The sequence below is a fragment of the Mustelus asterias genome, chromosome 18 (genome assembly GCF_964213995.1).
Source record: "Mustelus asterias chromosome 18, sMusAst1.hap1.1, whole genome shotgun sequence".
NCBI lineage: Eukaryota > Metazoa > Chordata > Chondrichthyes > Carcharhiniformes > Triakidae > Mustelus > Mustelus asterias.
The window spans coordinates 33366078-33380907 of NC_135818.1; the positions used below are offsets into that span (position 1 = coordinate 33366078).

The following is a 14830-nucleotide window of genomic DNA, read 5'->3' on the forward strand; positions in this document are numbered from 1 at the left end:
CTGGTGGCTCCCAATCAAGCTCAACAGAGCCATAACTCACCATGTGACTATTTCGATGCAGCATTGGTGACCACGGCTCGTGGTTGGGCGAGATGTCCAACACTGTATCCATACATTGAAATGAGATGTGTGTGGACACAGCACACACAGTTACAGATGTTCAAGCCTGTAGGGTCAAGCGCAAGGACCCTAATTTGGCCAAAAGGGACAGAGTCTCATACATCAGTTGGAACGGTGCAGGTACTAATTGCACAGTTTATTAGATGTAGCCATGAAGTGGCATGGGTAGCAGTAAGACAGGATTGCTTAATCCCGTAAAGTATGGGGTCGTAGCATGGAAGCCCTGGCACACGACAGAATGCATGGAGTTCTAGGATATATCATCTTTCTCCATGTGTTAACACTTCTGTTCTTCCACACCACACCTTCACATTTCAAGCATGCATACGACATGGGAGAACATCTCCACCTGTCACATAGCCAACACAGAAAAAGATGACCCTGAAAAGTATTTGAATGACGTGTCCTCTGCAAGAACAGATGACAGGTGTTGCATCAACAATGTTGGAAATGAGATAAAACGGCCAAACACTGTCGTGACATGTAACCAGACTACACAAACAAATGCCCATGATCAAGACATTTACAATAAGTGGGGCAAGGGACCATGGTATGTCGCCTGAGTGATTACAACAAGCTCTTAATAAAATGGATTCAAACACAAGAGGAGAAACATGTGGGGCAGCACGGTAGCACAGTGGTTAGCACTGCTGCTTCATAGCTCTAGGGGCCTGGGTTCGATTCCCGGCTTGGGTCGCTGTCTGTGTGGAGTTTGCACATTCCCCCCCGTGTCTGCGTGGGTTTCCTCCGGGTGCTCCGGTTTCCTCCCACAGTCCAAAGATGTGCGGGTTAGGTTGATTGGCCATGTTAAAATTGCCCTTAGTGTCCTGGGATGCGCAGGTTAGAGGGATTAGAGGGGAAATATGTAGGGATATGGGGATATGGCCTGGGTGGGATTGTGGTCGGTGGGCCGAATGGCCTCTTTCTGTGCTGTAGGGTTTCTAAGATGTGGAACGGGCCATATTTGTATTTACATTTGTGCACATTAATATCTAGTGAATACCTGTGTCACCATTATGCTCCTAATATATTTTACATTTCTTAACTCTACCACTACACCTTGGTGCATCCCCGACATCCACAGCCGAGATGGAGGAAGCCTGCTGATAGATAAGCCGTTTTCAGTGATGACATTGGCAGATATCGTCTGGAGGGCCTGGCCTGCTTAGGTTGTCCTGCTTTAGGTCAGGTACACACTCCTTGGCCTAGTCATGGAAGTTTACAGCATAGAAAAAGGCCCTACGTCCTTGTCCATGCCGCCCTTTAAAACTCCTAAGCGAGTCCCAATTGCCCGCATTTGGCCCATACCCCTCTATATCCATCTTGCCATACCCATATAACTGTCCAAATGCTTTTTAAAAGACGAAATTGGACCCGCCTCTACTACTACCTTTGGCAGTTTGTTCCAGACACTCACTGCCCTCTGTGAGTAAATTACCCCTCTGGACACTTTTGTATCTCTCCCCTCTCATCTTAAACCTATGCCCTCTAGTTTTAGACTGCCCTACCTTTGGGAAAAGATATTGACTAGCTCGTTGATCTGTGCCCCTCATTGTTTTATAGACCTCTAAGATCACCCCTCAGCCTTCTATGCTCCAGAGAAAAAAGTCCCAGTCTATCCAGCCTCTCCTTATAACTCAAACCATCAAGTCCCGGTCGCATCCTGGCAAATCTTTTCTGCACTCTTTCTAGTTTAAGAATAATATCCTTTCTATAACAGGGTAACCAGAACTGTATACAGTATTCCAAGTGTGGCCTTACCAACTCCTGTATTCAATGTTCTGACCAATGAAACCAAGCATGCTGAATGCCTTCTTCACCACTCTGTCCACCTGCGACTCCACTTTCAAGGAGTTATGAACATGTACCCCTAGATCTCTTTGTTCTTTAACTCTCCCCAACGCCCTATTAACTGAGTAAGTCCTGCCCTGGTTCAATCTACTAAAATGCATCACCTCGCATTTATCTAAATTAAACTCCATCTGCCATTCGTCAGCCCACTGGCCCAATTTATCAAGATCCTGTTGCAATCAGAGATAACCTTCTTCACTGTCCACTATGCCACCAATTTTGGTGCCAGTGGAGTTGGAGCTGATGGAGCTACAAGAGGAGAGGATTTGTTACATCTGGACATTTCCAGAGTCACCTGTGGGGAATGACGAGTTGCTGGTCCTTGACCCTATGGGTGCTGAGGGCTCCTGGCTGATTCCTCGAGAAGAGGAAGTTGCAGTGAGATCGAGCTGCCCCACACCCTCTCACATTGACATTGTAAGAGGCCAGTTATGACTTCAATGATGGCATTCAGCCTGTGCAGCAATGCTGGACAGATGTCCTGGATTAAGGTCTCCACAGCGGCCCTCAACCTGTCAGTGCAGACTTCAGTGCATTGGCATGATAGCGCAATCACCTTGGACTGAATCTTAGGAGTGTGGCTGACATCTCTTCCTGATGTTCCCATGATTGTCGCTGCAGCGAAACTCATCCACCTGACTCAGATTCAGCAGATTCCTTGTCTTCAGCAGTCCTCTGAGTACTGGCAACGTCACATCTCTTGTTTCACTTGCTGTGTACCAGATTATGTGCCATGCTCACCAGATTATGATCCCAAACCTATTCTACATATAGGTCCCACCAGGGTGTGCCACTGCGCTGGTGGAAGGTGTGGGTGAGCACCATGATGGGTCTTTGAGTGTGCTGTCCTTGGAATCCTCATCCAAGGTACTGGAGCTGGGGTCAAGGTTGCCAGAGGGCATTGGACTCATGGCAGATGAAAGTTGTGAAAAAGTAGAGATTATTAGTGCGTGACACACAGAACAGTACTCAGAGTAGCATCGAGAGAGGGATGATCAGGTGCAGGATCCTCACATGGGTTCTTGCTTCCAGCCTCACCGCCACTGCAGGAATGGTCAACATCATTGTGGCCAGCACATTCGCTCTGTTTTCAACTCACTCCTTGATGTTGGATATACCACCACCAGTCTGGGACCTCTCCCCTTTTAAGATGCAGGACAAGACAAATGAAGAGAGTGTAAGCAAGATCCATGGCATGGCTGATGAGAAGAAATGCTGGCATTTGTGGAAAGTTAGTGGAATGAGAATGAGATGAGCAGAGGGGATAGGGCCAGCCTAGTCGAAGAGAAAAAGGAAGCATTTGTCAAAGCTCGGAGGCTGGGAACTCACGAAGCAAGTGTGGAATACAAGGAAAGTAGAAAGAAACTTAAGCAAGGAGTAAGGATGGCGAAAAGGGGTCACGAAAAAACATTGGCCAGCAGGATTAAGGAAAATCCCAAGGCTTTTTATACATATGTAAAGAGCAAAAGGGTAGCCAGGGAGAGGGTTGGCCCACTCAAGGACAAGGGAGGGAATCTATGCGTGGAGCCAGAGGAAATGGGTGAGGTATTAAATGAGTATTTTGCGTCAGTATTCACCAAAGAGAAGGACTTGGTGGATGATGAGTCTGGGAAAGGATGTGTAGATAGTTTGAGCCATGTTGAGATCAAAAAGGAGGAGGTATTGGGGTTCTTGAGAAACACTAAGGTAGACAAGTCCCCAGGGCCTGATGGGATATACCCCAGAATACTGAGAGAGGGAAGGGAGGAAATTGCTGGGGCCTTGAGAGAAATCTTTGTATCCTCACTGGCTACAGGGGAGGTCACGATGTGGAGATGCCGGCGTTGGACTGGGGTGAACACAGTAAGAAGTCTCACAACACCAGGTTAAAGTCCAACAGGTTTATTTGGTAGCAAATACCATAAGCTTTCGGAGCACTGCTCCTTCGTCAGATGGAGTGGAAATGTCCACTCCATCTGACGAAGGAGCAGTGCTCCGAAAGCTTATGGTATTTGCTACCAAATAAACCTGTTGGACTTTAACCTGGTGTTGTGAGACTTCTTACAGGGGAGGTCCCAGAGGATTGGAGAATAGCCAATGTTGTTCCTTTGTTTAAGGGTAGCAAGGATAATCCAGGTAATTACAGGCCGGTGAGCCTTACATCAATGGTAGGGAAATTATTGGAGAGGATTCTTCGAGACAGGATTTATTCCCACTTGGAAATAAGTGGACGTATTAGTGAGAGGCAACATGGTTTTGTGAAGGGGAGGTCATGTCTCACGAACTTGATCAAGTTTTGAGAGGAAGTGACGAAGATGATTGATGAGGGTAGGGCAGTGGATGTTGTCTACATGGACTTCAGTAAGGCCTTTGACAAGGTCCCTCATGGCAGACTGGTGCAGAAGATGAAGTCGCATGGGATCAGAGGTGAGCTGGCAAGGTAGATACAAAACTGGCTCGGTCAAAGAAAACAGAGGGTAGCAGTGGAAGGGTGTGTTTCTGAATGGAGGGCTGTGACAAGTGGCGTTCCTCAGGGCTCAGTGCTGGGATCTTTGCTGTTTGTAATATATATAAATGATTTGGAGGAAAATGTAACTGACTTGATTAGTACGTTTGCGGAAGACACAAAGGTTGGTGGATTTGCGGATAGCGATGAGGACCATCAGAGGATACAGCAGGATATAGATCAGTTGGAGACTTGGGCGGAGAGATGTCAGATGGAGTTTAATCTGGACAAATGTGAGGTAATGCATTTTGGAAATATACAGTAAATGGCAGAACCCTTAAGAGTATTGATAGGCAAAGGGACCTGGGCGTACAGGTACACAGGTCACTGAAAGTGGCAATGCAGGTGGAGAAGGTAGTCAAGAAAGCATACGGCATGCTTGCCTTCATTGGCCGGGGCATTAAGTTTAAAAATTGGCAAGTCATGTTGCAGTTTTATAGAACCTTAGTTAGGCCGCACTTGGAATATAGTGTTCAATTCTGGTCGCCACACTACCAGAAGGATGTGGAGACTTTGGACAGGGTACAGAAGATTTACTAGGATGTTGCCTGGTATGGAGGGCATTAGCTATGAGGAGAGGTTGGAGAAACTTGGTTTGTTCTCATTGCAACGACGGAGGTTGAGGGACGACCTGATAGAAGTCTACAAGATTATGAGGGGCATGGACAGAGTGGATAGTCAGAAGCTTTTTCCCAGGGTGGAAGAGTCAATTACTAGGGGGCACAGGTTTAAGGTGCGAGAGGCAAGGTTTAAAGGAGATGTACGAGGCAGATTTTTTTTTTTTTTTACACACACAGTAGTGGGTGCCTGGAACTCGTTACCGGGGAAGGTTGTGGAAGCGGATACGGTAGTGACTTTTAAGGGGCATCTTGACAAATACATGAATAGGATGGGAATAGAGGGTATATGGTCCCCGGAAGGGTAGGGGGTTTTAGTTAAGTTGGGCAGCATAGTTGGTGCAGGATTGGAGGACTGAATGGCCTGTTCCTGTGCTGGAATTTTCTTTGTTCTTTGAAAGGGGAGGGTGGGTGAGAAAGTGAGCAGTCATGTCCATTGAGCGATCCCTGTGATTGAATGTTGGGTTTGGGAGTTGAGTGTGATGTGATGGTTGACTTATTCTGGCAAAATGGATTAGATCATTCATCCTCCTTCGGCATTGGGTGGCCAACCTCTTCTCAGTCACCACTGTTGCCACTGCCTCCCAAGCTGGATTTGTAACCTTGCTGCCCTTTCTGCAGCCAGAGCCAGGGTAGAGGATATCACAGCAGGCCTCCATGGCATCCAGCAGACATTCAAGTGAAGCATCACTAAATCTGGGGACCACACACTACTTTGTCTATCGGACTAGGTCTTCAATGGAGAGCTTTTATGCTGCAAGTGTTGAAAACTGTTCACACTATGCCAATTGAAATATGGCCCCTGCATTGTGGAAGCAGTGAGGTCATGTTGGGGTGGGTGAACCAGTCATCCGGCAGGTTTCACGTGCAGGAATTTTTAATTAGGTGGATAGTCAGCAAGATGGAGCAAAAACCATCGCTTCTGATGGAAAAAATGCGAATTTCCACGCCAGCTACAACATTTAGTGCATTTCAGGGAAAATTCCACCCATGGTCTCTCTTTGTGAGCTACATTTCCCAAATTACTAGCAAAGATGGCTAACAGCCAGATTACAACCAAATTACATTTTTATTGCTGCTTTTCCTCACAAGTTGCCAACAAAATGTTCCTGCCAAAAATCAATAAATCTGTAAATTGATTTGAAAAATATACCTGATGGATGGCAGCATAGTTTGCTGAAATGTCTGTGCAAATACTGGCAACAACCTCTTCAAGTATAATGGGGCCATTTCAGGATCTCCCTTTGGTTCATTCCCATCTTCATCCTCTCTGTTGGCATCTTTCTTTTTCTTATCTTCACCTTTATTCACAGGGCACATCCAATCTCCTAAAGGCATTACAATTAAAATACACCATTTAATCATTTTTTTCTGTTGGGGAAATCCTATGCACAATAGAAGGAATGGCATCGCAAAGGAATACAACTCACTCCTCACATACAGTACTCCATTGCAAAGTACAGTGCAACCTGATGTGGAATGGAGAAACTCAGCAGGTCTGTCAGCATCTGTGGAGAGAGAATAGAGCCAACGTTTCTCTGATGAACGGTCATCCTGACTCAAAACATTGGCTCTATTCTCTCTTCACAGATGCTGGCAGACCTGCTGGTTTTCACCAGCATTTTCTGTTTTTTTCTTCAGTTTCCAGCATCTGCGGTATTTTGCCATTATCTTATGTAGAATGGAACTGTCTCAATGCCCAAATTTGGAAGGCCATCCCTAACTGCATTAGCGTAAATCTTCCATTTTTCTAGTCCTTCGTATGGCCTCCCCAAAAATATTCGCAATTAGTGACAAATTATGACTAGTTTGTGCTACAGATCCACGCACTTTCAAACTGAGTGAAAACACAGTTAGCTTTGGCAAAGGGTGGGAGAGAAAGAAAGCGAGAGCATGACTCTTTAGTTTCTCCAATCACAGCAAGACTTTACAAGAAGGAAGTCTGCCAACTACAACAGTTGGCATTTAGCTGTACTTAATTGTCAGAAGCAACCAAGTTATTGTTTATTTAAAAATGGACGGAAATATCTGATGCTTTGATACAGTAAAGACCAGGATGTGCACATATTTACAAAGCCTCTTGGATAATAAGTGCTTCATTTCTACATACAGAGGAACTTGCCATGTGGAGACCCAAAGGCATATGGCATGGTGATGATCTCTCTCATTCAAAAGTCTCAATTTTTGAAATACTAATAGGACTTTGAAATGATAACAGAAATACTATTAACCTTGCAAATCTAAAGCAAAGAATACTTATTAATACATTACAAGATCAAATATGACATTATTGCTTAGTGTGAAACTGTAGCAATCCGGAGGCTTTTTAGAAATATGTTAATGAAGCCATTTTTACTGAGGTTTCTTCAGTGGGTTGCGAATCTCTGGAATATTCTACCCAGGGGGCTGCAGATGACCAGCTGTTGAAAATATTCAAGGCAAATATGGACAGATTTTTGGACATTAACAGCATCATGGGACATGGAAAGGAAAGCGAAATTGTTTTAAAAATTCTAATTGGATAGCAGAACAGATTTGGGAGGCTGTCTGATCTGTTCCTGCTCCTATTGTTCATCTTCTGAAGAAACATTTTGAACTCCTATTCAAGTTTAAATTCTAAGATTTTAAACAAAGGAGCCAGTGGATACAGCAGAAGCACAATGCACTGAACCAGCCAATGTAACATCCTCTTACAATTCTCTTAAGAGTATGCATTAAAATGAACTGTAGCACTAAATGCTGTCACATTGGTCCAACTTTGAAGTCAATCAAGAAGCAAAAACTTTATTTTGACTTGATGTTATACAAGATTTCTAACCTGGAGATTGCAATATAGCTACAACTTCACTGTGGCCTCTCTCGCGTGCTTTGTCCAGAGGTGTTTTACCATCTTCATCGCGTAGGTCTGGATTTGCTCCATGCCTCAACAGAGTCTATAGTAAAAAAAAATCAAGATTTTCACTCACCAGATTCAATGCAGTAAATTTCTTAACTCTCCTCTCGCGTCATTACGTGAATCTCTCTTTTTATTCAAATATTCTCATTAAATATTGTATTAGTAAATAGTTTTGACATTGGGCAAGAAATTAATGCTCCCATTATGCGATTATCCATTAATTGACATGTTTTAAACAGACTGTCCTACAACTGTCCAGTTAAAAATCTGAAATGGAATGATAATATTAATAGTTCATGCCAACCTGTTTGTGTTTATATTACTCTTCAACTGCACCATTTCCCTCAATATATATAAAATTTATATATTGCATTTGTTTATCTGTTCAGTCATCTCCAAAAATAATTATATAGTCAGAGAAGTTTACAGCATGGAAACAGACCCTTCAGTTCAACTTGTCCATGCCGCCCCCTTTAAACCCCTGAGCTAGTCCCAATTGGCCCATATCCCTCTATAGCCATCTTACCCATGTAACTGTCTGAACGTTTTTTAAAAGACCATGTTGTACCCGCCTCTACTACTACCTCTGGCAGCTTGTTCCAGACACTCACCACCCTCTGAAAAAATTGCCCCTCTGGACACTTTTGTATCTCTCCCCTCTCACCTTAAATTTATGCCCTCTAGTTTTAGACTCCCCTACCTTTGGGAAAAGATATTGACTGTCCACCTTGTCTATGCCCCTTATTATTTTACAGACCTCTATAAAATCACCCATAAGCCTCCTACACCCTCGGGAAAAAAGTCCCAGTCCATCCAGCCCCTCCTTATAACTCAATCCATCAAGTGCTGGGAGTATCCTAGTAAATCTTTTCTGCACTCTTTCTAGTTTAATAATATCCCTTCTATAATAGGGTGACCAGAGCTGTACACAAAATTCCAAGTGTGGCCCTACCAATGTCTTGTACAACTTCAACAAGACGTCCCAACTTCTGCATTCAGTGTTCTGACCAATGAAACCAAGCATGTTGAATGCCTTCTTCACCACTCTGTCCACCTGTGACTCCACTTTCAAGGAGCTATGAACATATACCCCTAGAATCTCTTTGTTCTGTAACTCTCTTCAACGCCCTATTAACTGAGTAAGTCCTGCCCTGGTTCGATCGACCAAAATGCATCACCTTGCATTTATCCAAATCAAACTCCATCTGCCATTCGTCAGCACACTGGCCCAATTGATCAAGATCCCGTTGCAATCCGAGATACCTTCTTCACTGTCCACTATGCCACCAATCTTGGTGTCATCTGCAAACTTACTAACCATGCCTTCCATATTCTCATCCAAATCATTTATATAAATGACAAATAACAGTGGACCCAGCACTGATCCAAGGCACACCACTGGGCACAGGCTTCCAGTTTGAAAAGCAACCCTCTACAACCACCCTTAGGCTTCTGTCATCAAGCCAATTTTGTATCCATTTGGCTACCTCACCCTGGATCCCGTGAGATTTAACCTTATGCAATAACCTACCATGAGGTACCTTGTCAAATGCCTTGCTAAAGTCCATGTAGGCAACATCAACTGCTTTGCCCTCATCTACCTTCTTGGTTACCCCTTCAAAAAACTCAATCAAATTTGTGAGACATGATTTTCCACTCACAAAGACATACTGACTATCCCTCATCAGTCCTTGCATCTCTAAATGCCTGTAGATCCTGTCTCTCAAAATACCTTCCAACAACTTACCCAACACAGATGTGAGGCTCACTGGCCTGTAGTTCCCAGGCTTTTCCCTGCTGCCCTTTTTAAGCAAAGGCACAACATTTGCCACCCTCCAATCTTCAGGTACCTCACCTGTGACTTTCGATGATTCAAGTATCTCTGCAATTTCCTCTCGCGCCTCCCACAGTGTCCTAGGATACACTTCATCAGGTCCCTGGGTACACTTCATCAGGTTCCCGGGATTTATCTACCTTGATGCACTTTAAGACTTCCAGCACCACCTCCTCTCTAATATGTACACTCCTCAAGACATCAATATTTAATTCCCCAAGTTCCCTAACATCCATGCTTTTCTCAACAGTAAATACGGATGAGAAATATTCATTTAGGATCTCACCTATGTCTTGTGGATCTGCACATAGATGACCTTGTTGATCCTCAAGAGGTCCTACTATCTCCCTAGTTACTCTTTTTCCCTTGATGTATTTATCGAAGCTCTTTGGATACTACTTTGCCTTATGTGCCAGAACAATCTCATGTCCCCTTTTGCCCTGCTGATTTCCCTTTTAACTCTACTCCTACACCCTCTATACTCTTCAAGAGATTCACTTGATCCCAGCTGCCTATGCATGTCATGTGCCTCCTTCTTCTTCTTGACCAGGGCCTCAATATCCCGAGTCATCCAGGGTTCCCTACTTCTACCAGCCTTGCCCTTCATTCCAAGAGGAATTTGCTTACCCTGAACACTGGTTAACACACTTTTGAAAGGGTGCCACTTACCAGACATCCCTTTGCCTTCCCACAGACTCCCCCAATTAACTTTTGAAAGTTCCTGCCTGATACCATCAAAATTGGCCTTGCCCCAATTTAGAATTTTAACTTTTGGGACACACCTATCATTCTCCAAAGCCATCTTAAAACTAATGGAAGTATTGACACTGGTCCTAAAGTGATCCCTCACTTGCACTTCTGTCACCTGCCCTTCCTTATTTCCCAAGGTGGTCAAGTTTTGCCCCCTCTCTAGTCAGGCCATCCACATACTGAGTGAGAAATTCCTCCTAAATATACTCAAATTTCTCTCCATCTAACCCTCTAATACTATTGATGTCCCAGTCAATGTTGGGAAAGTTAAAATCCCCTTCTATTACCACCCTATTTTTCTTGGAGCCATCTGTAACCTCCTTACATATTTGTTCCACAATTTCCCACCGACTATTTAGGAGCCTATAGTCCAACCCCAAAAAGTGATCTCCCCCTTCTTATTTCTCAGTTCAACCCATATAGAGTCAGTGGGCGAACCATCGGATATATCCCCTCTCAGCACTGTTCTGATATTTTCCTTAATCAAAAGTGCAACTCGCCCTCCTCTCTTACCTCCTGTTCTATCTTTCCTATAGCATCTGTACCCTGGAACATTGAGCTGCCAGTTCTGTCCTTCCCTTAGCTATGTTTCAGTAAGTGCTACAATATCCCAGTCCTATGTACCCATCCATGCCCTGAGTTCATCTGCCTTGCCCGTCAGGCCTCTTGCATTGAAATAAATGCAGTTTAATCTGGACTTCCTTGCTCTGTCTTGCTTTTGCCTGGTCTGTCTAGCACTAGAATTATTGACACTGTCTTTACTATTTAATGTGCTCTCTTTAACTTCTGTGCTGTCCTCAACCTCTTCTCTTCCGTCTCCCTACTGCGTTGGGTCCCACCCCCATGGGTCAATAAGACATGGTTGACACATCTATGCTGGCTGTTCTTGGTTATACCTTGCATTTCCAAATGCTTCATAAATTTATTTCAAATTGCTAACAAGTTTTCTCACAATAGACATTAGACTAACTGGCCGACAGTTAGTCATTTTTGTCTTTGACTCCAGCTGCTACCGAAACCCTCATCCATGCCTCAATCACCTCTAGACTTCACAATTCTAATGCACTTGGAATCCCCACAGTACAAAAGGAGGCCATTCGGCCCATCAAGTCTGCACTGACCACAATCCCACTCCCGCAACCGCACACATTTATCCTGCAAATCTCCCTGACACTAGGGTCAATTTAGCATGGCCAATCAAGCTAACCCATACATCTTTGACTGTGGGAGGAAACCGGAGCACTCGGAGGAAACCCACGCAGACATGGGGAGAAAGTCTCCACACAGACAATGACCCAAGGCTGGAATTGAATCTGGGTCCCTGGCACTGTGAGCCAACAGTGCTAACCACTGTGCCATGTGCTGCACGGGGGCTAGCCTCCAACGTTCTACCCTTTCTAAACTTGTACTCATCCAAAACTCTGCTGGCAGAGTTATTTAATTTACATTAGTTCCTGTTTACTCATCATCTATCTGTTTGCTGAACTACACTAGCCAGAAGAAATGTTAAAATTCTCATCTTTGTTTACAAATTCCTTCTTGACTTCCCACCTTCCTAAATGCAATCTCCGTCAGCCCCACAACTTTGAGGCACCTGTGCTCCTCAAGTCTGTCCCTCTCTAACCGGTCATCGTGTCTTTCACTACCAAAGTCCTGAAGCTATCAAGTTCCCCCCTTCTACCTTTGCACATTTTCCCTCCTGACATTCTGCAACATTTACTTTTTTGACCAGATTGTTGGTTACCTGCCTTCGGCATATTTCCTCATGTGGCTCTGTGTCAGAAAGATTGAGGCTGGGATTTTGTGGCCCTGCCGCAAGATTTGATGGCCCAGCCAACAGTTCACTGACTTTCAGGCGGGACCTGACCGGATAATCCCACCCTAGGTATTTCCTTGTGTGATTCTGTGCCAGAGAAATACTCTGGATGCAGTACCCATGGTTGGCTAAGTAAGGCAAAGGCAGTGGCATAGTGGAATTATCACTGGAAGAGTATTCCAGAGACCCAGGGCAATGTTCTGGGGATACAGGTTAAATCCTCCCACCGCAGATGGTGAAATTTAAATTCAATAAAAATCTGGAATTAAAAGTCTAATGCTGACCATGAACCCATTGTTGTAAAAACCAATCTGGTTCATTAATGTCCTATAGAGAAGAAAATCTGCTGTCCTTACCTGTTCTGGCCTACACGTGATAGCAATGTAGTTGACTCTTAACTGCTCCTTCAAATAGGGTGAGCAATCAGGGATGGCCCAGCCAGCACTGCCCATGAAGGAATCAAATCAACGATTGTACAAAATTAAAAGGCATATAATACTGCAAAAGACTGACAGTAAACCAGGAGATTGGGAAAATTTTAGAAACTAGCGAAGTATTACTAAAAAAACGGTAGAAATTGGAATATATGATTAAATTAGAAAGAAATATAAAACCTGACAGGAAGCACTTTGAAAAGTATATAAAAGAGAGTGTAGTTAAAGTAAACATCAGACACTTCGAAAATGAAGCCAAGGGATGAATAGTAGGAATCAAAAGAAATGACAGAGATTTTGAACAAGTGCTTTTCATCTGTCTTCATAGGGCCCTGAAAGCATCTCAAGAATAGCAGAAAATCAAACTACAAAAGGGAGGAACATAAAATAAATTACTTTTTTTTTACTGTCACTAGAGAAAAAGAACTTGGAAAACAAATGGAACCAAGAACAGGCAAGTCTGATGGTCAGCAGCCATGGGTCTTAAAGGTGCCTGAAGAAGTGGTAGTTCTCATAGAAATCATAGAAACCCTACAGTGCAGAAGGAGGCCATTCGGCCCATCGAGTCTGCACCGACCAGAATCCCACCCAGGCCCTACCCCCACATATTTTACCCGCTAATCCCTCTAACCTACACATCCCAGGACTCTAAGGGGCAATTTTTTAACCTGGCCAATCAACCTAACCCGCATATCTTTGGACTGTGGGAGGAAACCGGAGCACCCGGAGGAAACCCACGCAGACACGAGGAGAATGTGCAAACTCCACACAGACAGTGACCCGAGCCGGGAATCGAACCCGGGACCCTGGAGCTGTGAAGCAGCAGTGCTAACCACTGTGCTACCGTGCCGCCCTATTCTAATCTTTCAAATTTCCCTAGATTCCGGAAATTCCAAACAGATTGGAAAACCGCAAATACATTAAAAGTCTAGACCTTGGTGTACAAGGCACAAAATTTCAAAACTTGAGAATGATACAAAATTGGGAGTATTGCAGTTTAGAACTTCAAAAGGACATGGGACAAGTTGAAAGAATGGGCAAACAAATAATTGATGAAATTCAATGCAGGACTGTGAAATGATTAATTTTGGTTGAGAGAACACAGGGCGAAAATATAAAATAAAGGGTACAATTCTAAAGGGATGCAAAAGCAGAGGTACCTAGATACATATGCGATTAATTGTTGAAGGTAGCAGGACAGGTTGAGAGCATGGTCCAATTTCTTGATTGAAGGAATTTGGTTTATGAGGAAAGGTTGAGCAGGTTGGGCCTATACTTTGAGAGTTTAGACAAGAGGAGATCTTATAGAAAGAAACAATTCTGAGGGGGATCGGCAAAGTAGATGTTGAGAGGATGTTCCTCCTGTAGGGCTGAATAGCCTGCCTATTCCTGCTCCCATTTCTCATGTTTTTTCTAGAATTCAGATCGCTAATTACCACAAAAACACTAGTCATCTCACCACACACACAAATATGTTGATCCCTGCCATCATGCGATAGGTGCAGGATTTTAATCAACTCATTTAGATACCCTAGCTTGGAGAGCAAGGGCCACAGACCAGGTTGACTCATTGTCAAAAGCTTTAGTTAGCTCTATGAACAGCATTTCTAGATCCTGTTGAAACTCTGCTTTTTCCTTGCCGCTGTTTTGCTACAAACACCATATCGGCTTTCCTACAGTTAGCCCCAAAATCATTACTGTAATTACGGGAGGACAGCATCTATGAAGATGTCTGTAAGATGTTTTAATTGGAGTTTTGAGAGGATCAAGAGACGGTACCAGCCACCCTCTAGTAATTAATTTAAGTGGTTATTCATTATGCATGTGATCAACACAGAAATGCACACAGTATTTTTTCAAGCAGGTCAATATATAGCAATCAGCTGCGATGATGATTCTTTTCTTAGCTGTTCCCCAATCCAACAAATCAAGCAAAGTACCTTGGACTGCACGTAATGGTTCAGTACCTTTCATCAAGCAAGCTAACAGGAAGCTTATTTTTCGGCTATCGTTAACTACAGGAAAAG

At 43.9% G+C, this 14830-nt stretch overlaps 1 protein-coding gene across 10 annotated transcripts in view; it reads right to left on the reverse strand.

Moving 5' to 3' along the window:
- Nucleotides 1-14830, reverse strand: part of hectd1 (HECT domain containing 1) — a 133302-nt gene that overhangs the window by 83708 nt on the left and 34764 nt on the right. For all 10 annotated transcript variants that reach the window (XM_078233680.1, XM_078233675.1, XM_078233678.1 and 7 more), the window contains exons 9-10: nt 7892-8006; nt 6227-6401 (exon numbers count right to left, since the gene is read on the reverse strand). In XM_078233680.1, coding sequence (XP_078089806.1) covers nt 6227-6401; nt 7892-8006 — 290 coding nt within the window. The remainder of the gene's footprint in view (nt 1-6226; nt 6402-7891; nt 8007-14830) is intronic.